Source organism: Ursus americanus, chromosome 35, assembly GCF_024610735.1.
Source record: "Ursus americanus isolate L20-20 chromosome 35, mUrsAme1.1.p, whole genome shotgun sequence".
NCBI classification, from domain to species: Eukaryota; Metazoa; Chordata; class Mammalia; order Carnivora; family Ursidae; genus Ursus; species Ursus americanus.
The window spans coordinates 12,643,875-12,671,568 of NC_142161.1; the positions used below are offsets into that span (position 1 = coordinate 12,643,875).

Genomic DNA, 27,694 nt, shown 5'->3' on the forward strand with positions numbered 1-27,694 from the left:
ACAACTGATGAATCTGCAATGACGTATCATGATCACTCAAAGTTCATAGTTTGTATTATAGCTCACTTGATGCTTACATCCTGTGGGTCTAGACAGCTATATAATGATGTGTATCTGTCACTATGGTTTATCATACCAAGTATTTTCACTGCCCTAAAAATCTTCTGTGCTCTGCCCATTCATTCCTCACCCCTAGCCCCCTGCCCCAAACCCTGGCAATCACTGATCTTTTTATTCTGCATAGTTTTGCCTTTTCCAGAATGTTGTATGGTTAGAATCATACAGTATGTAACCTTTTCAGATTGACCTCTTTCACTTAGTAATAAGATTCTTCTATGTCTTTTCATGGCTTGATAGCTCATTTCTTTGTAGCACTGAATAATATCCCATAGTCTGATTATAACATAGTTTATTAATCCGTTAACCTACTGAAGGACATCTTGGTTGCTTCCAAGTTTTGGCAGTTGTGAATAAAGGTACTATAACTATCCATATGCAGGTTCTTGTGTGGACATAAGTTTTCAACTCCTTTGGGTAAATACCAAGGAACACGATTGCTGGATTGTATGGTAGGAGTATGTTTAGTTTTGTAAGAAACTACCAAACTGTCTTCCAAAGTGCTGGTCCCATTTTGCATTCCTACCAGCATTGAATAAGAATCTTTTTCCCACATCCTCTTCAGCATTTTGTGTTGTCAGTGTTCTGAATGTTGGCCATTCTAATAGGTGTGTGGTGATATGTCATTGTTGTTTTGAGTATAAACTTTTCAAAAGTAGGACTATCTTAAAATATTTGTTTTGCATACCCTTCTTAGTACCATAGACAACGTACCTAAGAGTCACTAGATACTCAAGAAGTACTTAGCAGATTGCAGATTTTATCACGAGTTGGGACCTGAGATCACTTAGCTAGCTCAACCTTCTTATTCCAAAGAAGAAAAAAACAAGTCCCTGATAAATGAAATGACCACACCACCAGAGCCAGAAGGCAGCCCACGTCTCCTGATCCTAATCCAGTCCTTAGTCCAATAATACCAAACCACTGATTTCATGCAAGTTAATACCGATGTCTTTGCAATTCTCACAACTCAATTTTTTCTCTATAAAATAGAAATAATAAGCCTATCTCATTTGATGAATAGAAATAAAAAATGATCATTGCAAGAGACATTGTGATCAACAGGAAATGTAGAAATACTTATTAATACTATGAAGTCCTATTTTAAGCAGTATTAAAAATACATATGACAATAAACCAAGGCTCCTTTGGTATTGAAATTCAGAGACCTACCCTCTTGACCTGCAGCAGCTTCTCATTTCCAGGGGCTTTACTCTCAGGAGTTCAACTCAGTGTTGAGTTTGCTATCATTTTTCACCTTCTGTTTATGTTGTACCTCCATATGAGGAGCTTAAAGAGCTTTAGAGACATTAGCTCATTAATCCTCCCAAAACCTCTCTAAGATAGGACAGAGACATAAATCATTATTCCCATCTGGAAAAAAAAATAGCCTAACTTATCTCTCTTAATTTCATTGATGCTCTAAACTGTTGATTAAATCCTAACTTATATCCTGCACATTTAGAATATTGCATTCTCTTCCCCAAGGATATTTTTCTTTCTTTTTGAATTTAGTGTCATGAGAATAAGTGTAAAAATGGATCAGCAGGTCTGGTTTTAGAAGTTCCTTTGAGAAGTTGGGATAGGTGGTAAACCAGGTTCTTCCATGCTCTCCTCCTTTTTCAAAATGGCATTCTATACTGCCCTTCAGTCATGATAGGAGAAATGACTCTTAGGAACTGGAAGGATGTTTCAAGACCCATTCATTCCTTTATCTGTCAGCCAAGACTACCAGCAAGATAGCCAATGGATATCCATTCAAACATGCCATCCTAACTTTCAATAAAACGTTGGTGCAACGGACTTCAAAGCTTTATGAAAGCAACAATGGAAGTTGACTTTTCAATTTTGTGTGCTTTGCTTAGGCCTGTGATTCTCACTATGAAGATTTTTGGAGTTAGACTCTGAAGATGTTAGAACATGAGCAGAACACATGAGCAGAATCTGAGGCCAAGCAAGGTTGATTCATACAAATGATTACAACAAAACACTGGTCCAATTGAAGTAGTTTCCTACAGTACAGGACAGTGAACAGAAAATAAGTAAAAATGATAGACAAAATGAAATTATTCTTTCACCACTAGAATTTCACCAGAGAAGATGAGAGTCAACTTGCAACTGATTTGAGAGATATTCAGAGTTGTATTTTACTGTTTTTTTTGTAAGTCCATAGTAGACTACCACATGATATTTTTCCCATTTCTTAACAGAATAAGCTTATGTAATAATCTGATTCCAGAAGATCTTAAAAGCTAAAGGATCATTGCATTTTAGAGAAAGAGTATTGAGGACACATAAAAGTTACATGATTTACTTGAGATCACACAACTAGTTACTGCCAGACTAGGAGAAGACTCTAAGTTGTGCTTTTTTCCGCTCAATCCAAGTGTTTGTCAGACGTTCAACTGGAACACCTTCATGCTCAAATGACGTATATTCTGCCTTGCTACCAAAATATTAGATGGCATGAATGAAGGCACTACCTCCCAATATATTCAGTCATCTTTTACAGAACAAGCGGGAGAGAGACATGGTGTCTCAGAAGAAATGAAAACAGAATCCTCTAAAAGGAGAATTAACTTTATTCAAGAAAATGCTCTCAAAAAATTCTCCTGGACCTCTGCTTTATTTTAGCTATGGGAGTGTTTAAAGACTGAAGTTCTTATTACATTTCCTTTTCACAAGGTTCGGGAATATTGCTTTGAGCTAAATAATCATTAGAGCAATTTACCAGTTGGCTAATATTTAGTCAGCATCTTTCTACTACCTAATATAATGGTTGAAGAGTGTTTTGCTGTTATATATTAGTTAAACTTCTAAACGACCCTGAGAGTGCGGTTAGCATTACTGCACGTCTGGAAATACTGAAAACTGGTGGAGTGGAGTTGCCCTGGGTTTCCAACACAAAAGCAAAGGAAAGAGCTAAGAAGCAAATTCCTGGTGATCCAAACTCATAGGAAAATGCCCTATTTAGATGCTATAAAAATAAAATCAGAAATACGAAGTCTGTGGAGCTGTCTATACCTCAGTCTCTTCCAGGTCAGGGAGAAGTAAATGAATAAAGAGAAGGGTCTTTCCAGGGTTGACTTTTTGTCCCTAGTATCATTTTCCTCCTTTTTAGTGGTGTTATTCCCCAAAGCGCAGCTCTCTTCCTGCATTCTTATTGTGTCCCAAGTGTTCTTGAATTCATTTATTTCCCACCTGTAGGATTCTGGAATAAACGAATACTTCCCTAAAATACCAGTTCCTAGTTGTTTTACTTCAAGTAGCACTCTGAGCTTTGTAACAAGTTCCAAGAGTGGCTTCATAGGAAATAAACAATATGTTACTCAGAGATAAATTTGGGAAAATAGGGTTTGATGGAGGAGAGGGGTGAGGAATAGTCAACTGTGTATGGATGAGAGAGCTAGAAAAATACCATGCAGCAGAGCTGAGTGAGTCATGAAACCAGTTAGTTCAAGAATCTGCCCTCTCCTATATGTTCCACACTATCCCTGGGAATTCCTCTTAGGTCCTCCTTGCTTCTGTGTTCTCTCACTTTCTCTCTCCTTGCTTTTTCTTGCTATTTCATTTTCCAGGTATGATCTTTACAATGATCCTTCTTTTATAGATTTAGCCTAATGGGTGTATTGTGCTGTACCGTGTCACATAGAATTCTTTTCTTTTTTTCCTCAAGACTATCCTGAATATTCCTTTGACCGGGCCGGTGAATACCCAACATCCATTAAACACGCAGATGAGTTCGGGTAGCTGGGATCAACAGATAATCTAGAGGAGGCAAATCACCTTTATCCATTCCCCCAGAATTACTTTGAAATGATTCCCATGGAATCTAATAAGAGATAAAAAGTGCAGTGGGTGTTGTAAATAGATTTCAAAATGTAATAATGTAAAAATAAATGGCAATTAATGCCTTATCTGCTTATGAAAAGAGTGATTGTGGAATTTTAAGAAAAGGTATTTTGTAGTATAATGGCTAAGTTGCATTTATATCCAGCACCCTTTCCCCCTTATTGCTAAAAGTTACCTTCCTATAATTGCAGACTAGTTTAGCATCTTAACAATAATGGACATTTTTTAAAAGATTATTGCCAAAAGTGCATTCTTTATTCCAGGGAGACTCTGTAATAGATACCAGCATTTTAGTAATGATACAAGCAATCTGTAAGCTATTACAGTTTTCTTTAGAGTAACTTAATCTTCATATTGTTTTGTATGTCTAGAATTTTAATAGTGTTTTTAATTTAGAAAAGGAAGTATATAACATATTACTAATTACATGTGAATATGAACTAAGCACATGACCACTGAGCTTGATTCTTAAAAACAAACATATTTAAAAGTACTTAACCTAATGTAGGGAAAGTCACGAAAAAATTAAAGAATACCACACAGGGATAACAATAGCTTTCATGGAGTAACACAGTGAGGGACGGCAATTTTAGAATGGCTATTATATTTTAGTCCACAGCTAAGAAAATAGCTAATAGAAATACTCCTTTCCAAATATAATTAATATTTTTCAACACATGAAGGTACAATTAAAACATCAAGTGAGTGTTTGTAAAAGAATGATTAGCTTTTCCCTTGATGACACCATTCTTCGAAGAATTCATAGTATTAACTAATAGTCCTGGCGGCCCTTAATGATTCAACTCTGTTGGTGAGGATGCAAGATTGCAAGAAGAAGTTAGATCTTTTTCTAGGTCAAAGGTCAGGTTATTTAAGCCATGGAGGTTAAGATGACTGGTCTTTGGACCCCACTCACCTGCTGCCTAGATGAACAGCGGGGAGATGATTTTTCTTAAAAAATATAAGTATTCATTGGAAATATTTTGATTTTAAATGGTTATAAGGAATCATTTGGTGTTAGAATCTAGACTTATATTGTCATGTACAGTTTTGAAACTATTTTGGCACACATCCCAGATCTTCTTCAAGAAGCTGATAGAGATGTGCTTGGTAAACCAATTCAGGGGTCTTTAATGCTATTTTTAAAATCCAGCTTTTACATTAAATAAACCAGTTTGTTATTTTGAAAGAAGTTATAATCTACTTAAAACTGTCATTCTCTGTTTCTAACTTGCAATTAGATGGTATTTCCAAAATGTCAGACCTAGATTCTGCTTCTACCATCACCATAATAAAATGTGACAGCCAAGATATTATATCAATACCTTTTCCATAATTAGCAATAAGGATCCTGCCAAGGGTTAACTAGAAAAGTTTCATAAACGTTTTTCTACAAATGGTCCTGAAGGCAGTATTATGCTTTTGAAATCTGCTAATGTAGCAAAGACTCATGACAACCAGGAGACAAATCTATGAGCAAAACTGTTTGGAGAGAATAGTTTTGTAGTGTATGATGTATGTTATGTAAATGAGCTTATTAGGACTCTCATCTATTTTATTATTGGTGACCAATTTAATAGAGGCATTTAAAAAACAATATTTCTGCCTGACTCCTAGAAACGAAGAAGATACATTGATATAATTGAGAGCAAATGATTGCATGTCGTGCCATTTAATCATGTCATTTTTCAATTGCTATTTTTTGCACTTCGCTGCATGCTTATAGAATATTTAGCTTCAATATAGATTAAGTCCTAGGTTTTGCAACTGAGCTGAGTTCCCATATCGACTGATGTTGTCTTTTAAGTTTGGAATCAGTTAAAATATGGAGATGTCATCTGCCCATATTTCCTTTAAAATATGCAAGTCATCATTCGTACCTCACTTGAGGTATTTTAATTTTTTTGCTGTTTTGAAGAATTACCTCTTTACAGTTCCTGGATGGAAAGTCTTATTTGCAATACTTATACACTAGATATAGTTAAGGTTAGCACATAACTGGCTCAAGAATGGAGCCATCAGGACCAAAAGATCTGCTGACCGTCTGCTGGAAACTTGGATGATCATTGGCCTAATGAATGTTTCCTACTTTTGTTCAATCTCTTTTTGATTATTTATACAACTTACATTTTTTCTCAGAAAAGAGATTATCCTCCACTGTCTGCTAGAATGTGAGGTCTTTGTGGGTAGAAAGTTTGTCTTTTTGTTCACAGATGCATCTCAAACACTCAGAACAGTGCCCATTATCGTAGGTATTCAATAAATACTTGTTCAGTGAATGAATTAGTATTTTTTCCATCTCTGCTATCACAACCACCCTGGGTTTAAGAATTGCGTAGATTACTAATTTTTAACAATGGCCTAAAAATGGTTATAATATAGACTCCTGAAAGGTATACTAAAGAACTTGTTGGTTGTCTTAGCAACAATAAATTTATGGCTGTGGCCACGTCTGGTTGGAAACTGGGGACCAGAATAGTCTGAAAATGGAGAAATTTTACAAGCCTCTTCAGCTCTCTTATGAAGGAAATGTAGCATAATGTTTTTATGAATTGGCTTGGGATTCGGGTTGCGTGCGTTATCATCCTACCTTTGCTGCTTATTAGCTGTTTTAGCTCTGGTCAGTTACTTAGCCTTTCTGTCTCTAGTTCCTCATTTGTAAAATAGGCACATGGCAATAATATATATCTCATAGTACTGTTGTGAGGATTAAATGAGCCAATACATATAAAATACCTAACAAAATACATAGCAGATAGAAATATACAAATCATGCTTATCATTAATGGATGAGATTAGTGAAAAATAACTAAGAAAATACGCAGAATAGTGTGCTAGCAATTTAATAAGATTCAGTGGTTGTTGGTTATTATTTTGCAGTCAAGTAAATCCTTGACTAAATATTTGAAGAGAACATAACTTTTTAAAAATTTTGTGTTGGTTCATAGACATATAGTCAGCTTAGAATGATCTTTGGTGAAATACATGAAGTACATTTGATAAGTCATGTTTCTCATTTTTCTACTGACACCAACCACACAATAGATTACAATTTCATAAGATGTATATGATTGTAAATGAAACTCACCACTGCAGTCATTAGACTTAACTAACATTCTTTAATTTCCACATTTTCTTCAACTCCTTTTCCACATCCATGCTCCTCTATGTATACTTTTCTGTTTATGTTTTATGATATTTCTAGAAGTAGGACAGCTATATTAAAAATGGCACTGTATTATTTTTATCATATAGCAGAATGTCTTTTATGTTGACTGAGATTTATAGGTTTGTAGTTATGACTCCATCTTAGGGAATTTTATAGCCATTACTTTTTTTTTTTTAATTTGGTTCCCCAATTTTATTGTGGTGAAATATACATATTATCAAACTTACCATCTTAACCATTTTCAAAAGTACAACTTGTTATTACTTTTTTTTAAGAAAGATGTATTTATTTGAGAGAGAGAAAGAGAGAGAGAGGGGTGAAGGGCAGAGGAAGACGGAGAGAATCCCAAGCAGACACCCCTCTGAGCGCAGAGCCCAACATGGAGCTCGATCTCACAACTCATGACCCCGATATCAAGAGTCACATGCTGTACTGACCGAGCCAGGCAGGCATCCCTTTTATCCCTTTTTATTGTCAAATAATATTCCATTGTATGGATATACTACATCTTTTTATCCATTCATCCATTGATAGATACTTGGGTTGTTTCCACTTTTTGGCTATTATGAATAACGTGGTTATGGATATTTGTGTGGTTGTATGTTTTCAGTTCTGGGCATTTACCTTGAAAAGAAGCTGCTGGACCATATGGTAATTCTATGTTTAACTTTTTGAGGAAATGTCATATTATTTTCCAAAATGAATGGCACTTCTTTGCAATCCCACCAACAACGCATGAGGTTTCCAATTTCCTTATATCCTTGCCAACATTGTGATGTCTGTCTTTTTTATTTTAGCCGTCATAGTGCAGGTGAAGTAGTATGTAGTTGTGGTTTAGATTTGCATTTCCCGGATGGCTAATGATGATGAATATTTTTCCATATGTTTATTGGCCAGTTGCATGTTTTCCTTGAAGAAATGTCTATTTAATACTTTGCCCATTTTAAAAATGGAGTTACTTATCTTTATATATATTTTTATATATCTAATTTTAAGTGTTCTTTATATGTTCTGGATACTAAGTCCTTTATCAGATATATGATTTTCAGATATTGTTTTCCATTCTGTGGGTTGTCTTTTCTTTTTTTTTTATGGTGTCACTTGAAGACCAAAAGTTTTTAATTTTGATTAAGTTGTCCAAAAGTCACTTGTACTCTTAGTGTCATATCTAAGAAATCATTGCCTTAGAAGTCAGAAGTCACTTCTACTTTGGATGTCCTATCTAAAAAACCATTGCCTATCCCCAGGTAATGAAGATTTACTTCCTGTGTTTACTTCGTTTAAAACTTACAACAACCTGATGGGAGGTCTTATCAAAAACCTTCGCCTTTTTTTTTTTCTTTTACTTTGAGGAGACAGAGTCTTCTCTTGACAGTCAAATCACAGACACTTAAAAACAGGTACCACATCTTATTATATTCCTCTTATTTACCAATTCCAATCCTATAATGAAAAGTGTGGAGTTGGGCACATAATTGATGCTCAATAAATGTCTATTGCTGTGAGAAATATCATCCATCTGATCTCTGTCGACCTTGTCCCAAAATAATATTCCAGAATCAACCAGTGAAAAGCATCTTTCGAAGATTCCCAGAGGTACCAGTGTTGCCTCTCATTTTCGCCATCTGCTGTATGTTCTTATTAGACCATGGCTGCAGCATTAACTCCCTGCATCTGATGCCTTGTACCTTCCAAATAATCATCATAGTTTTGTTTCACTATATACACTTTCGAAGAGAAGTTTCTATTTAATTTAGTACATATATATTCGTCATATGTATTAGTCATTCATTACTAAATGACTAATTTGATGAAAATTAATAAAAAGGAATAAAATCCCCAAATATGGTATTCAAACAACCTAACATATTATCATTTTTTCTTAAAAGAGTTATTTATTTATTTTAGAGAAAGAGCACGGTGGGGAGGGGCAGAGGGAGAAGGAGAGAGAGTCTTAAGCAGACTCCATGCTCAGCGCAGAGCCCAACCTGGGGCTCGATCTCAGGACCCTAGGATCACGACCTGAGCTGAAACCAAGAGTCCAATGTTTAACCGACCCATTATCATCATTCTTAATAATTATATTGAAAATTCTGGAGATCATCAAGCAAGTACTCATAATATAAAGATACCTCTAGTTGAAAAGATCTATTCATTGATTGATTCATTTTCTTTCAGTAATTCGGTAACAATTAAAAAAATAACTGATCACCAAATGGGCGTGGTCTCTAGACTTCTTGGCTCCAGAATCAGAACTTGTAACTTCTTTTTTATACTTCTAAAATTAAAAAAAAAAAAATCTGCTCACCTGGGTTCATTCTCTTATCTATAAAACGAAGTTCCTCCTTTTCCTGTAGGCCAGTGGTTTCCAACAAACACCTGTGGTGTCTGTTAAACCATAGCTCATTGGAGCCTATGCAGATTCAGAAGATGTGGAGTGGCAGCAGAGAATTGGCATTTCCCAGTTCACAGGTGATGCTGATGCTGCTTGGCCTGGGGAGCACTGTCTGAGAACCTTTGCTCTCACATCTAGTCACAGGGAGCAGACAAAGAGAAGACCATTGCCCACTTCATGAAATTAAAATGGTAAAATACAGAAAGTGCAAAAAAGGAAAAACACTTGAAAAAGTGTGGGAAACCCTTGCCACAGAATATGGAGCTATTTACTTGTGAATATTTAAACCAGAAGAACTTGCCTGTCTTTTTCACTTTTTTTCCCCTCTCTCTGTTATTTCCTCACTCCAAGTAGATCAAAGGCAAGTCTGTATCCATATATGCAGGTTGAAACTTCTTTGTTGTGCTTGCTACGGAGAGGGCATACTCAGTAGATATTGTTAAGCAATTGATCAATCTAGAAAATAGTGTTATGTTTGACTTTACAAATGGAATTCCTTCGTAAATGGTTTTTAGTTGACAGTTCACCTACAGTCCTATCGCTTTGTTCATATTGACCTACCTAATGATGTCACATTAACCTGCTGAATATAATTATGTAAGATATATAGACACAAATTGCTTTGGAATTTTCTCAACGAGATTTTTTCTCTGTTTTTAACATATGCTTCGTTTTGGTATTTTTTTAAATGCTATCTAGTTATTTGAGAAAGAGAGCAGGAGTGGGGTGAGGGGCAGAGGGGGAAACAGACTTCCTGCTGAGCAGGAAACCTGATGTGGGACTCAGTCCTGGGATTCCGGGATCATGACGTGAGCCAAAGGCAGATGCTTAACCCACTGAGCCACCCAGGTGCCCAGTTTGGGTATTTTTAAAATTGTATTTTCTTCCTCATCTCTCTTTTCTCTATTTGGTTCTTATATTTTAGTTATTGTGCAGTTTGGGTTTTGGTCTAATTACAGTTCTTTGATTGTAAGCTTATTTATATCCTTTTGTGATGTAGCTGACACTGTTGTTTAATGTCAAGAATATGGGTATACAAGTAAATTATAATCATGTTATACAATATGTATTTATGTGCATGGGTATATATATGTTTATGTTTAATATATAATGAAAAATAAGATACCAGTATTGGAAGTCTTACCTTTAATGGTGTTAAGCTGAAGCCAGTATCAAAAATGATGTTACATCACATTTGGCTTAATAATAGAGTGGTTTAAACAGTCAAAAAGGTTGACAGAGAAAGGAGAGGAAAAAGAAAAACCCCCATTGCAAAAAAAAAAAAAAAAAGGAAAGAAAGAAAGAAAACCCCCCAGATAAACCAGAAATACTCCTTTGCATCACCATTGATGAATTGAAAACTAGATTGACAGTTTATAAGTGTGATATAAAAACCTCTAGCCTCTTGGCAATACTATTGCAACATGTCCAAAAAGATGTGTTTAGAGTGTTGGAGATCTGATTATTGTAAAGGAAAAAAAAAATTGACTTAGAAATTTAGATTTTTACTTTTCTACATTTCTCGTAGCAAGCCTTCCTTTTTAATAACATGAAGAAATTGAGTAGAAATGTAAAATAAAGTAAATAAAAAGTTCATCAGAAATTTAAACACAGCACACCCAAACCATATTCCAACAACCGAATCCCAAAGTGGTACAAGACAACGACCTCCATACTAACAGAGGTAGTCTTGTAAGAAGAAATTGCCTAACAATTACCAATTCATAGGACAACTACATCCAAATCATTTGGAATCTCTTTCTTAGACATATCAATAATTAGTGGGGGGGTTTCTTTCATTTTAGATTTCCTTTCGGTCTTCTTATCTCTGTACTTCTCTGTGAAGGCAGTATGACTATGCTTGGGAACCAACATGATCTCATGAGATATCAAGGAAAATGCTTCCAAATTGGCAATGATGAAAAGCATTAGGAACTTTTCTGTTCCTTACCCCTGTCCACCTGCTTCACTGTCTCTTCTCCCTGACACACTAGGTACCCCCACTGCCCCAGAACACTTCCTTCCCGACCCTTCTGTCTTGAGAACCGCAACCGTTCAGCTTAAACCTTCTGGTTCACGTTGTTTCCCTGAAGATTTCACCAACTCCTCCAAGAGCAACTGTGCTAACTTCTGTTAACACGTCTCTCTCTACGTCACTCTCATGACCACACTTATTTGTACAGTCCACCTTCCGTAGATTCTCAGCTCCTTGAGAAAAGGAGCAGTAACTTGCTCCTTTTTGATGCCTTGGTGCCTGAAACAGTTCCTAGCAGATGGACCATGCAATGCACATTTGAGGAGGTCTGGGAGTCAGGGATGAGTTTATTTTATTTCAGTGTCTTACTTAGATTGTTTAGTTTGGATTTCTGTTTTAAAGTACTTTCCTCTGAAAATGTAAGCCAGAAATAGTTACAATACTTATTTGTTCCTGTATAGTTATATTTAACATTTCTCTGTGCATAGTTTATCATGGAAATAATGTAAGCTACTGATTCTAAGAAACATTGCCAGCAAATGCATTGGTTTTATTTAGTATGTGTTTGTGATTATAAATAAATATGTACATTTTAATGGTTGTCATGGAAACCCATTTATGTAGAAGAATGTTATTTTATCATTTATATCTCCTAGATATTAAAAAATATCAAAAATATGTTGACCATTTAAAATTCCCGATTTTCACCTCCTTTTTAAAGTAGTGTTATTTCTCCATGTACATATAGGATAAATTATTAATCCAGGGTATAGACTAAGTTCTTTGGATATTTAAAGTAAAAGAAAAATTGTAAGATTGTGAAGATCCAAAACTTAGATAGTGAATGTTAACATCCCATCAAATCTGATACTGAATGTCAAAAACAGCTTTCACGGTTTTTAAACTACCTAGACTGACTCACATTAAGATGTGGGTTGGGGATCATCTGGATACTAAAATACTGGATACATTCTAGATACTCATAAAAAAATTATGGCTAATGACCTTTATGAAAATTTCCCCTAGTGATCTCACACGTCCTGTTTCAGAACTTTGAAAATGCCTGTGAGGTGAATGAAGCCCATTTGGGCTACTTTGTAAATGTTACCAATGTGGCTGTGCTAACTCCACACATACTGTTAGTGCTGTCCATGGCAAATTTCCATTTGGCTAAGAAACATTGGGACTTTTTGCTGGCTTGAGGAATGCAGTTATTAGTTTAGTCAACTGCAAAGAGAGTTTTGCAAGATCCCATTTTATGGCATAGAAATAGCACTTTTGATTTTTCCTAACCCTGTATTTTAAACAAATTTATAACAACACTAAAATGAAAAATGAAATCTTCAATATTCATATTCACAGGACTCATTTCAACCAATTTCAGTTGGCTACATTATTATCTTGAAGTGTCAATATGGGACCAAAATTTGGCAGGAATTCATTTGGCTTGATAGTTTGATTTGTTCAACAGTTCTAGAGCAAGAGAGGAAATTGAAGGGGTGTGTATGTGAGAGAGGGAGAGAGAGTGAGAGACAGAGAGAAAGAGAGAAGATGCATTTAGGAGCAGGGAGGTAGCAGTATTGGAGGGGGAGATGGAAACAATGCTTTTCGCTGTAGTAGGCCCTCAAGTTTTATCATTGAATATCCAGGGGTTTCTCCTCATTCAGCATGGAACAAATGAATAGCATCAGTAAAGAAATTTGTCAGACCTGGTGGTTATATCAGGCGTTATGTAGGAAAATAATAATGAATTCTAGGAAAATAAATAAGGGTAAGTTCAAGAAACATAACTAAAAATGCTGCACTGGTATAAATTGAATAATAAAATTCCTAGTCATATTTTGCCATAAATAGAGGTTTGGGAATTTGTCATTCACCTTATTTAAAATTCAGAAATATTAAAGGTACAGTGTTCTCTCATTACAGAAATAATAGAATTTCAGCTATTACTGAGTTAGGGTCATTTAAATGGCTCTAGCATGTATTATATCAATAAGCAGAACATCTGTATGGAATGTCCACCTGCTGATCTACTACCACTCTGTGCACATTTCAATGAACCGCACTTAATCATTTTAAGACTTCTTCTAATGAAGCCTTATCTAGATTAACATTTTAAGCACAAATACTTTTAAGCATTAAAACTCTTGCACTAAATGAAATTGCATTGTCTTGTTTACCCTTGTTGATTAATAAGCAATCTGTTAACTGTTAGAGCAGTCCAATTGTAGCAGTAGAAGGAGATTAGTAATTCAGTGATGTTTGTGGATATAATCATCATTTCTCCTGAAGGCTTTGAATTAGAATATCACTTACACACTATCCGTAGGCAAAGAAAAGATATAATATTTTCAGACATGTGTACCCACTATTTTGCTTGAATCGTTCAGCTTAGGGTCACTGCAGCAATACAAATGCTTCTGGGGGCAAAATGCTATTTTGATGCATGCATATCCTTCTTAAATTGTGTGAAGGTCTATTAAAAGAAACAGCAACCAACAAATAGTGCAGTAATAATCCAGTATCCTAATTTCTGTTTTCAGAACATTATTGCTTTGTTAACCAAGCTTCGGAAGAGAAATGTTGCTTATCCTTTTTTTCCCCAATAATAGATGTTACGTATCAAAATTTTTGGCAATCTTATTTAACTTTTTCCCAGCCAATAGAAAACTAAACTTTTGGCTCCAAAAAATCTAGGAGTAAATTTGGGAAAATTCCATTTCCTTTTGGAGCACTTTTCTGTCTTTTGTGTTTCCTGTGACCTGGAATCAAAGCATGTCAGTCTGTTTGGCATTCCCGTGACCTACATGATTTATTTCATTAAGTTATGAATTGTTAATCACCCAGGTGTCAAGGTGGGACCCAGCATTTTAGATGGAAAAATCAGTGAGAAGAGGGATGAAGAATGGGATGCAGCTAAATTATTTGGCATGAGTTGGGTATCAGTAGGAGGTCTCTGATCTAAAGACAACTTCAGAGCCCTTCTTGTCTTATTGTTCATAGCTGAGTACATCACTACAATTTGAAATTATGGTGGAAGAAGGCGTTTCATGTTTTAGGGAATTCTCTCTACAAACACGCATAGATCGATCCCTCTCTTTGTTGCAGTCCCTCTGTGGTGAAATCAAGCAGCGACGTCGTGGAGTGGCCTCCATCCTGCGGTTATGCCAGCATCTTCTGGATGACCGGGAGACTTGCAATCTGAATGCAGACCACCAGCCTATGCAACTGATCATTGTAAATCTCGAAAGAAGGTGGGAAGCCATTGTCATGCAGGCTGTCCAGTGGCAAACACGGCTACAAAAGAAGATGGGAAAGGAGTCTGTGAGTGATTTCTTTTTTAAGCATAATGGTCTCTTATTTTTCTCAGAAGAAAAAAATTATTTCAGGGCTTGGAAAATGTATTCAACTTACAAGTGGTTTTGCAAACTAAAGGGATAGACATCTTCAACCACTCAATGAAATTCCATTTGTCATAGCGCAGAGGTTTATTTGCCTACTAATAAGAAGTGTTTCAGTGTATCTCATTGTCTTTAAAAAAATCACATGAAGATTTTCCTTAATCTTACCAAACTAAGCCATTAATTCCTTCAGTCATTCCTTCACCAATGATATTCTTTAATCATACAATACCCCATGAAGATTTTGTTAGAAGGTGGCTTTCCACTCTCAAAGCATATGTAGCAATGTGTATGCTCTACAGATAAAGTATACAGCTTACCATCTCATTACATGATGAGTTAACAATATTTGTACAACAGACTCCACTCTTCCTTCATGGAGCTCCTTCCAATAGAGGTGCATTGCTGAGTGCTAGCAAGTTTCCTCTTCAAGGTTTAATGCAGTGTTCAAGGTAGGGGTAGAGATCCCTTTTAAGAATTTCCCAAGTTAATTGTAAGTTCAAGCTGTTGCTACATGAAGGAAGTAAATGTGACTAGACTTGTTTAATAATAATATAGAATAAGCCCTTGTCCATAAAACCTCCATATACTAAGGGAAAAGGTTTATTGATAAAACAATTGCATTCCTCAAATAACCTTGAAGTCAGTGTCCATTAGTTGAAGGCCTAAGTCTCATGTTTGACTTACATAAATGAAGTACATACATACATACATACATACATGGAATGGAAAGGTTTTCTTATGTGTTTGTATTATCAGTTCTATGTCTTTGGAAAGTCCAAGATTCAAAATTGAAAAATCAAATGTAATGATCTTGCTACATTAAAAAAAAAGCCTTCTCCTATGAATTCTAATGTTTAAAACACATTAATATTTGCTGTCTGATGAGTTTGGCATTGGGGACTGGGAACAGAAGGGACAATGAATCAGTAGCCTTCTCACTCTTCCTGCATCTGTAGCTATGTTGAGTCTAGGGGGCGATTTTATCCTTAACAGTTCAGTTTAATTGTTTTGAGCTGAAGTTGTTAAATTTCTTAAGACTTCCAAGTTATTACCAGTAATCAGAGTCTATATAATTGGATGTCTTTTCTTGAAATGACCTGTTTGTTTTGAGGCTGTTTAGCTGGAGTATTTCCTTTTTCCTTTCCCTTTCTTTCCTCTTTCTTTCTTTCCTTCTTTCTCTCTCTCTCTTTTTTTTTTTTTTTTTTTTTGAGTTTTGGGAAGGGCAAAAGAGGTTATTTTTTATTCTATAGTTTGAAGCCTCTAAGCATGGTAGTGACCATGATAAAACTTACACAAAAACCATCTGTGCCTGGAGAAGCTTTGACATTTTGGAAGCATTCAAAATGCTTTGGAGGAGACAAAAATGGCTTTCTTTGGGGATTTATTTGAAATCATATGATCAGGGATACAAGCCTAGATCTCTGTGGACTAGATGTAGACATTTTTATCCTGCTTCTGTGGTAAAGGTAAGCTTTCACTTTAAAACCCTGGCTACTTCTTAGAGGCTCAAGATAATACATAGAAGTAGATATACATTGCAGATAGAGAAAAATTTCCCCTTTTCTTTAAGTTAGCTCCTGAATGTGTAGGTTGTTTGGAATGACGGAGGTAGCAAATAAGGTCGTCTGTGCTAAATAAGGTTGAAAATCACTGTCAAGAAAAGGATAGAAGAGAATGGGACTAACGCCAACAACGCAGTAAGCACAGGGTACCTCATTAAGTTGGAGATATTTCTTGTTTCTGATCTCTGTTGGTTGGATAAAGAGTCCAGGTTGCTTTGATGGGCAGGCAAGTATTTGACCATTGTGGGAGGCTGCCAATGCAGAGAATCAGAAGTCTCTAAGTGGTCTGTTTGCATTTTATCGTATGTCCCTGCCCTCACGTCATCCCCTTCTTGTGCACAAGGACCATCACTGCTAGGTTTCCCAGGCGTGGTACATACTTGCACATGGTAGGTGTTTAAAGATATGTGCTAAATGAATGAGTACATGCTTTATTTCATAAATTTTATTTTATTCTGACATTTGGTTTAGAGTTCTATCTATATTCATTATCAGTGTTCATATTCCCACAAGATGGCTTTGAGTATTGTTACATTTCTATGAGAATATTCGCCTTCGTGAAACCATGAAGAAATGTTCTGACCTTTCTTTTTGTCTGATAGGGACAATGTTTCCAAGTTCTAAAACATGATGTGAAGTATCCCATGGTATACTCTTTTCTTCAAAAGTTATTTCTGAGGGAAGTTCTGTATGACGTATTGGATAAAGTGGTTCTAAACGTGTGGGCTAGGTTCTGATACTGAGGATTAGAAGCTCTGATTCAATCACTGCATTTTATAGAATTTTCTTCATTAGTCACTTTGGAAATAGCTTATATAAGGGATGTCACTTAATCATACATGCCGTGCTCCTTATTGTTCAATTTACATCTGTTTGGGTGATGATTTGATTACTGTTAGTCTTCTCCGTTGGTCTGAAGAAAGCAGCCGCATAGCCAGTTTCTGCTCACCTTTGCATATCTAAAGTCCCACATACTACCTAAGACTTAATAGGTACTTCATAGTATTTATTAAATAAGTGGATTTTCTCTACGTGACACTCTATAGTAGTCAGTATTAGATATTCAGAAGTGAATAAGATCCCTTCCCCCTTCTGAAAAAGCATACCTAGAAAGATAATACAAATGTACAAATTAACTATAATACTAGGCAATATTCACAGGTAATTACTGCCTTCCCTCTTACAGTTAACACTGACAAAAATATCGAAAACCTTTCTATAATATTCAGAAAAATTCAGTTAAGTGTATGAATGTCAAACAAGCTACTCTGTTGCCCCTAACTAGGTAAATAATCAATATATTTATCTCTTTTTTAACAGTTGCAAGAAAGCAAGAGATCTTGTATTAAATTCCCAAAAACGTCTCTCTCCCTTATGAAGATTTTGAAATTGCATGATTATTTGACATTACACTTGTTCTTCATATATTTAAACTCTTTGCCCAGACTTACTTTTGTCTGTGTTACCTGTAAAATTGATCTCTGTCTGTACTTTTCAAGCTTTAATTCTAATTTTCATTTGATTTGTATGTTGTTGTTTTTTTCCCTAGTCTCCTGCCTTCTTTCTTTGTGAGACAAAGAAACCTGAACTTTGTTCCTTTTACACCTTTCATTGATTCAGGCCCATATCTTAACTGACAATACTACACATTTGTATTACCTTAAGCCAGCCCATCTGCCAAAATAGCATTCCAAATGTATTATGTATTTATTATAGAGAACCGGGATTTTTATTATTTTAACAGTTTAAATATCACTTGCTACAATAGGTGAAAATTAAAATGTATAAGACAGTCCATAGTAACAACAATAAGCCCTACCAATAATCTATAAATCCACTCAGAACAGTGTATCCTAATTTTTGGTGAAGAAACGATAACTCCCTGATGAAGGCTATAGCCTTCTTCCTCTTAAAATACATCGGCAGACTTCCATTTTCAGCCAAGATAAAGCAAGGGACCAGATTACCCTTGTACCTGAAACAACTAAAAAACTGGACAAAATCACAGTTTTTAACCTTGAATATCAGGCAATGAAGAGATGTGAAATGAATGAAGTGATACGATGGTTACCCAAATTTCTGCCTAGTGTTTCCAGGGCACAGTGTACAGAAAGGAAATCTATGCAGAACCTGGCAGTCTCACTGAGTGGAAGAGACAGGTCTGGGAGTCTGAGGAGGCCAAGGCAGCTAAAGTTGCTATAGGATGGAGTACGAGAGAGGAGGGAGCTACAGAGGGAGAGCTATAGACATATGCGGAGGGATCCTCTCAGGTCTTAAGCAGAAGGAACCATCCAAAAAATCACAGGTAACAATTCCTGGAGCTCCCACATAGCTGGCAGTAGTTCTTTTCCCCATCAGTCACGGGAGAAACCCTCATATTCACAGGGCATGTGCCGGAGTATTAAGACTGATTTGCCTTAGTAATGGAGCAAAATTAAGACTAAATGAATGCTGTTCTAGTCTTGCCCAAAAACTGTAAAAGCAAGAACTGAAAGAATCAAACTGTTTCGGGGCACCTGGGTAGCTCAGTTGGTTCAGCACCTGACTCTTGATTTTGGCTCAGGTCATGATCTCAGGATTGTGAGATCTACCTCAGGCTCCATACTGGGGAATCTGTTTGAGATTCTCTACATCCCTCTCCCTCTGCCCTCCTCCCCTCCCCCCTCTTAATAGACAAGAACATTAGAAGTTATTTTACTTTTTTTTTTTTTTTCAAGATTTTATTTATTCATCTGACACAGAGAGAGACAGCCAGCAAGAGAGGGAACACAAGCAGGGGGAGTGGGAGAGGAAGAAGCAGGCTCCCAGTGGAGGAGCCTGATGTGGGGCTCCATCCCAGAACGTCAGGATCATGCCCTGAGCCGAAGGCAGATGCTTAATAACTGAGCCACCCAGGCACCCCAAAAGTTATTTTACTTTCATTCCATATGTACTAGAAGCTAGAAAAAAAATATTGCAGTTATTACATAGAGACATTGAAGATATCTGTCTAATATTAAACTTCTACAGATGAAAATTATAATAACTGAGATGAAAAATACACTGAATAATATTAACAGCCAATTATACATTGAAAAAGAAACAATCCATAAACCTGAAAACAACAGTAGAAACTGTCTAAAATGAAACAGAGAAAAACAAGACAAAATAAAAAACATGACATCAGTGAGCCATGAGACAACCTTAAGCAGCCTAATATATATGTAATTGGAATCCCTAAAAGAAAGAACGTAAAGACAAACAATTTTTGAAGAAATAATGGCCAAAATTTTCCAAATTTTACAAAAACTATAAATCCATAGATCCAGAGTGTCAACAAACCTTAGGCACAATAAACATGAAAAAAACTACACCAAGAGACATCAGAATCAAGTTGACTAAAACCAGTAATGAGAATGTCTTCAAAGCATCCAGGGAAAACAGAAATATTATTAAGAGTTATAGCTGACTTCTTTTTCAGAAACAATGCAAATCAGGAGACAGTGGAGCAACATCGTTATAAAGAATTGGAAGAAAGTAACAACCAAGAATTCTATACACAGAGATAATATTCAAAGAGGAAGATAAAAATGGTTTTCAGACATCAAAAGATGAAAAAAGTTATCACCAGTAGAACTGCATTACAAGAAATGTTAAGAGAAATACTTAAGGCAAAAGAAAAATGATATCAGAAAGAAACTTGAATCTGTGCAAAGAAATGTTAAGCACTGGAAATGGTTACTATGTGGGTTAATATGAAATGTTTTTTGTAAATCTCTTTAATTGGTAATTAGGTTGTTTAAAGCAAGACTATAACCATGTATTGTGGAATTTATAACACATGGAGAGATAAAACATACAACAACAATATCACAAAGGCCAGGAAATGGAACCATACTGCTGAATGGTTCTTATATTACATGTGATAATATAATATCACGTAAAGATAAACTGTGAAAAGATAAAATGTATACTGCAACTCTTTAAAAACACAAGAAACCATAACTAATAGTCCAAAAAGGGAAACAAGATGAAATCATTGAAAACATACACACAATGGAGGAAAAGAGGAAAAATGGGAATAAAGAACAGGTGTATCAAAGAGAAACGAGGAAGATGGAAGATTAAACCAACCACATCAGTAATTCTGTTAAATATAAATGAACTAAAAACCCCAATTAAAATGCAGTAATTGTCAGATTGGATTAAAAGAAAAAAAGCAAGATTGAACTCTATGTTGCCTATAATAAACCCACCTTAACTATGAAGACAAAATAGGTTAAAAGTATGGAAAAATATACATTAGGCTAACATAATTGTTAACATTTAACAAATTAGATTTCAGAGCAAAGATATTATAAGATATAATGAAAGGCATTTTTTAATGATAAAGATGCTAATTAATCAAGAGGACACACTGATACTAAATATTTATGTTCTGATAACAGATTTTACACCAGTCAAAAATTGATACAAATGGAAGAAGACAGGAATACATAGTTTTGGGCAGAGATTCCAACAGCTTTCCTCAATAATTGATAGTGCAAGCAGACAGAAAATCAGTAAGAATGTAAAAGCCGTAAACACTCCATAAACCAACTTGATCTAATTGACATTTAAAACGCCCACAACAAAAGAATATACGTTCTTTTCAAATGTACACAGAACATCTACCAAAAATGACTCTTTTGTGAGCTGCAGAATAAGTCTTAAATTTAAAAGGGTTCATATCATACAAAGTATGCTCTCTGATTATAATAGTATTAGTTTAGAAATGAAGAAAAGACATATATTGATAAAATCCTCAAATATATGGAAACTAAATAGCACACTTATATACAATCATGGAGCAAAGAAGAAATGAAAAAGGGAAATTATAAGTGTTTTGTACTGAATAGAAATAGAAAATATTAAAATTTGTGCCACAAAGATTTGCCATTAAAATAATGATCTTAGCTTTCTCCTTATGCAACTAGAAAAAGAGGAGCAAATTAAATACAAAGTATGTAGAAGAAAAGAAATAAAGATCAGAGCAGAAATCACTGAAATTGAAAACAGCAAAATAATAGAGAAAAAAATCAGTAAAACAAAGCTGTTTTCTTGAGAAGATAAAGCTCTATCAAGACTGATCAGGAAAAAAGAAACAAATTATCAACATCTGCAATAGTAAATAGACATCATTACATATTCTACTAATATTAAAAGAATATGAAGGGAATATTATGAATAATTTAATGCCATTAGATTCAACTATTTAGATAAAAAGGAGAAAAACTTGAAAGTTCCAAGCTACTAACATTAATTTGAGAAGAAATACACAACCTGAATAGCTCCATATCTGCTAAATAAATTGAACATCAGTCAAAAACCTCCCTACAAGAAAAAATCTAGGCCTAAATGGCTTTATGGGTGAATTCTTACTAATAGTTCAGGAAGAAATAGTACTAATATTATGCAAAATCTTCCAGAAAAATTTAATAAGAATACTTCCCAACTCATTTTTTGAGATAGTATTACCCAAAGACATTATAAGAAAACTACAGACCAACATCCCTCATGAATAGAGATAGAGATTCTTAACAAAATTTTATCAAAACAAATCAGCAATTTATAAAATAGATAATACATCATGACAGTGTGAGATTTAGAAATGCCAAATTGGTTTAACATTTGAAAAAACTCAATGTAATTCACCATATTTATAGACTAAGAAAGGAAAACTCTAAGATTATAACAGTGGGTGCAGAAAAAGCATTTATCAGATCTAACATCTTTCCTTATAAAAACTCAGAACTTAAGAATAAAGTAGAAACTTTCTCAGTTTAATAAAGGGCATATACAAATAATCTAGAGCTAACATATTTAATGGTAAAAGACCGAATCCTTTTCTTCTAATATCAGGTGCAAGAAAAGGGTGTCTATTTTCACCATTTCTATTCAACATTGCACTGGAAGTTTTAGCCAGTGCAATAAAGCAAGGAAAAAAAAGAATTAAAGATATGGCACTTGGAAGTTAAGGAGCCAAATTATCTTTACTCACAGACTCCATGATCATCTATGTAGAAAATGCTATAAAATCTCCAAAAAAATATCGTAGGGCTAGTAAAGGACTTTAACAAACTATAGTATACAAGACCAATATACAGACATCAATTGTATTTTTATGTACTGTCAGTGAACAACCAGAAATTGAAATTAAAAAACAGTATCAATTAAAATAGCAGCAAAAGCATAAACCTATACTCTGAAAACTATAAAATATTACTGACAGAAATTAAATAAATGAGTGATGAACTATACTGTGTTCATGGATCAGAAGGCATAATATTGTTAAGATATCCGTTCTCCCCAGATTTATTTATAGGGTTAATGTAATTCAAATGAAAATTCTAGTAATGTTTTTGGTAGAAACTTATAAGCTGATGTCTAAAATTCATATGGAAATGCAAAGGCACTAGAATAGCCAAAACAATTTTGAAAAAGATGAATAAAGTTGAAGGACTTACACACCCTGACTTTAAGACTTATAAAAAACCTATGGTAGTCAGGAGAGTAAGGCATTAGTGTCAAGGCCAAGTAATAGATCAATGAATAGGATAGATATCTCAGAAATAGCGATGCACATAAATGGTCAGTTGATTTTTTGACAAAGATGCAAAAGCAGTTACAAGGGTAATCTCTTAACAAATGATCCTTGAACAATTGAGTATCTATATGCACAAATATGAAATTGAATTCTGAACTGCACCGTATTCAAAAAATGAATTCAAATTGGATCATACACCTAATTGTAAAAAGTAAAAAAAAGAAAAAAAAAAAAAAAGAAAAAATTGGAGGGTAAAATCTTTGTTACCAGTGGAGGAATTATGAAGGGTAATGAGGAACCTTTTGGGGATGATAAATATAGTCATGATCTTAATTGTAGTGATAATTTTATGGGTGTATTCAAATGTCAAAATGTATAAAATGGTACATTTAAAGCTGTGCAGTTATTTTATGTTAGTTATACTTCAATAAAACTTAAAAAAAACACATGGGCATATACAGAATTTTACATGTAATTGCAAATGGGTTGATCGATTACCCTGAAGCCTGATAGTGAGTATCCTTGCTTTGAAATAAGAAAAAAAAGGGGGGGGCATTGGTTTTCTGAAGGACCAAATAACAACAACAGCAATAATAATAATAGCTAACATAATAACACTTAATAGGTATCAGGGCCTTTTCTGTTACATGGTAAATCATTTAAGACTTTTAAGATTTATTTATTTAGAGAGAGAGAGCACACGAGCATAGGCAAGGAGGGGCAGAGGGAAAGAGAGTCCTAAGCAGACTCCACACTGAGCATGAGCCTGACCTGAGGCTTGATCTCAAGATCTTGAGATCAGTCATTTAAGTCTTTTATTTATTTTTTTAAAGATTTTATTTATTTATTTGACAGAGGAAGAGAGAGAGCACAAGTAGGCAGAGCAGCAGGCATAGGGAGAGGGAGAAGCAGGCTCCTCGCTGAGCAGAGAGCACAATGTGGGGCTCCATCCCAGGACCCTGGGATCATTACCTAAACTGAAGGCAGATGCTTAACAGACTGAGCCACCCAGGCACCCCCATTTAAAACTTTTAATAACCGTATATGTACTATTATCCTCTCAATTTTGCAGAAGAAAAAATTGAGGCAAAGAAAGTTTCAGCAACTTTTCCAAAGTTACCCAGCTAGTTTGTAACTGATCTGGCATTCAAACCTAGGCATTTTGGCTAGGAATTCTACCAAACATTTAAAGAAGTGTTATTACCTATACTTCGCAAATTATTCCAAAAAAATTGAAGAGGAAGGAATGCTTCCAAACTCATTTACTGTGACCAGCATCACCCTGATAAAAAAACCAGACAAAGATGTTACCAAAAAAAAAAAAAAAAAAGGAAATTACCAGCCAAGAGCCTTGATGAACATAGATGCAAAAATCCTCAACAAAATATTAGCAAACTGAATTCAACAATACATTAAATGGATCATAAATCACAATCAAATGGGATTTATTCCATGGAAACAAGGACGATTTAACATCTGCAAATGAATCAGTGTGACACATCACATTAACACAATGAAGGAAAGAAAATCAGATGATAATCTCAATAGATGCAGAAAAAGCATTTGACAAAATTCAACATCCATTTATGATAAAAAGTCTCAACAAAATAAGTAAGAGAGAACATACCTCAACATACTAAATGCCATATATGACAAACGCACAGGTATTATCACAGTCTTTTCCTCAGAAAAGATCAGGAACAAACAAGAATGCCCATTCTCAGTTACTGAACAATGTATTGGAATTGCCACCACAATTAGGCAAGAAAAAGAAAGAAAAGCCATCTGAGTTGGAAAGGAAGTAGTAAAACTGTCACTATTTGCAGATGGCATGATATTATCTATAGAAAATCCTAATAATTACACCAAAGAAACTATTAGAAATAATAAATGATTTCAGGAAAATTGCAGGATACAAAATTCATTTTCAGAAATCTGTTTCCTATACACTAATAACAAACCACCAGAAAGATAAATTAAGAAAACTATGCCACTTATAATTACATCAAAAAGTATAAAATACCTAGAAGTAAATTTAGTGAAGGAGATGAAAGACCTTTACTGTGAAGACTTTAAGACATTGATGAAAGAAATTGAAAATGACACACATAAATGGAAAGATTATTATGTTTGTGGATTAGAGGAATTAATATTGTTAAAATGTCCATACTATCCAAGGCAATGTAAAGATCTTTAATCTCCTATCAAAATCTCAGTAGCATTTTTCACAGAACTGGAACAAATAATCCTAAAATCTGTATGGAACCACAAAAGACCCCGAATAGCCAAAGCTGTCTTGAGAAAAAGAACAAAGCTGGTAGTATCATGCTCCTGGGTTTCAAACTATACTCCAAAACAGTAATAATCAAAACAGTATGGAACGCACAAAAACAGACACAGAGATCAATGGAACATACCAAAGAGCCCAGAAATAAACCCATGCTTATGTGGCCAATTAATTTGTAAGAGGCAAGAATATACAATGGAAAAAGACACTCTCTTCAATAAATGATGTTGGGAAAACTGGACAACTACATGCAAAACAGTGAAACTGGAGCACTTTCTTACACTATATACAAAAAGAAAAACAAACAAAGAGACAACTCAGAACAGGTTAAAGTCCTAAATGTGAAACCTGAGTCCATGAAACTCCTAGAAGAAAACATAGGCAGTAAGTAAGTAAGCTATTATCAAATAGCTATTGGCTATTTCAGTCTTAGCGATATTTTCTTACCTCAGTCTCCTCAGGCACATAAAACAAATATGACTCTATCAAACTAAAAAGCTTTTGCACAGTGAAGGAAATCCTCAACAGAACAAAAAGGCAGTCTGCTGGATGGGAGAAGACGTATCTGATAAGAGGTTAACATGCAAAATAGATATATGAAGAACTCATACAATTCAATATTGAAAAAAATCCAATTAAAAATGGGCAGAAGAACTAACTAGACATTTTCTAAAGAAGAGATACAGATGGCCAAGAGGCACGTGAAAAAATGTTCAACATCACTAATCAGGGAAATGCAAATCAAAACCACAATGAGATATCACCTCACACCTGTCTGAATGACTATTATCAGAAAGATAAGAAATAAATGTTGGCAAGATGTGGAGAAAAGGGAACCTTCATGCATTGTTGGTCAGAATTTAAATTGGTACAGCCACTATAAAATCAGTATGGAGTTTCCTCAAAAAATTAAGAATAGTACTACCACGTGATTCAGCAATTTCACTTATGGTTATTTATTTGGGGGAAAAAATGAAAATACTAATTGGAAAGACATATGCACCCCTAGGCTCATTGCAGAATTATTTACAATAGCCAAGCTATGGAAGCAACCTAAGTGTCCCTCAATAGATGAATAGATAAAGAAGTGTGTGTGTATGTGTTTGTGTGTGTGTATGTGTGTACACACACAAACATATATGGAATGGAATATTACTCAACTATAAAAAAGAATGAAATATTGCCATTTGTGACAATGTGGGTGGACCTAGATAGAAGGTATTATGCTATGTGAAATAAGTCAGACAAAGACAAATACCATATAATTTCACTTATATGTGGAATCTGAAAAGCAAAACAAATGAACAAAAATAAAATGGAAACAGACTCGTAGAAAGAGAGAACAAACTGATGGTTGCCGGAGGAGAAGGGAGTGGAGGATGGGAAAATTGGTGATGGCGAAGTACAATCTTCCAGATAGAAAATAAAATAAAACCATGGGGGTGTAATGTATAGCATAGGGAATATAATCAACAGTATTCTAAAAACCTTGTATGGTGACAGATGGTAACTAGACTTATTGTGGTGATTATTTTGTAATGTATATAAATGTCAAATCACTGTTGCGAACCTGAAAATAATATAGTATTGTATGTCTATTACACTTCAATTAAAAAATAAAAATTTTGAAAAATAAAATAAGATCTTTGGGCAGTATAATTCCTCCTTTTTCTTACAACTTTCCCAATTTAGTTTCCTCTGTCATCTGCAACATATGAACAAATGTTGTACCAATTTGGAAACTCTCAAAGGAAATCGAGATATAAACTAATAAGTAATAGGGGGGCGCCTGGGTGGCACAGCGGTTAAAGCGTCTGCCTTCGGCTCAGGGCGTGATCCTGGAGTTCCGGGATCGAGCCCCACATCAGGCTCCTCTGCTATGAGCCTGCTTCTTCCTCTCCCACTCCCCCTGCTTGTGTTCCCTCTCTCACTGGCTGTCTCTATCTCTGTCAAATAAATAAATAAAATCTTTAAAAAAAAAAAATAAGTAATAGGACAGAAAATTTTCTTCAGTTTTTGGAAATCTGAGAATGTGATTTTTAAACAAATAAAACCTTGTGAAGACATAAGAATCATTCTCAGGAAAGGAAACTGGTTTGACATAGTGTCAAATTATATTTATCGATGATGTCCCCAAATAATTTCCTAATTCATTCCTAGATTTTTGTGGAGAAATGTCCAGGAGTCATTCCTGCAGACACCACTAGCACTGAATGGATGCAGGGGAGACAACAACAGTGCCTGGAACAAACAATGGCTTTTCCCCCACAAACACCAGTGGTGTCCCCATGGGGCAACACTGTATACTATAACCATTTCAGAGTGATCTTACCTTCACGTCCATGCTGAGACCCATCTCTGTAAAATA

At 35.0% G+C, this 27,694-nt stretch overlaps 1 protein-coding gene across 3 annotated transcripts in view; it reads left to right on the top strand.

Moving 5' to 3' along the window:
* Positions 1 to 27,694, top strand: part of AKAP6 (A-kinase anchoring protein 6) — a 464,155-nt gene that overhangs the window by 401,365 nt on the left and 35,096 nt on the right. For all 3 annotated transcript variants that reach the window (XM_087859041.1, XM_087859040.1, XM_045802588.2), the window contains exon 12: positions 14,617 to 14,832. In XM_087859041.1, coding sequence (XP_087715167.1) covers positions 14,617 to 14,832 — 216 coding nt within the window. The remainder of the gene's footprint in view (positions 1 to 14,616; positions 14,833 to 27,694) is intronic.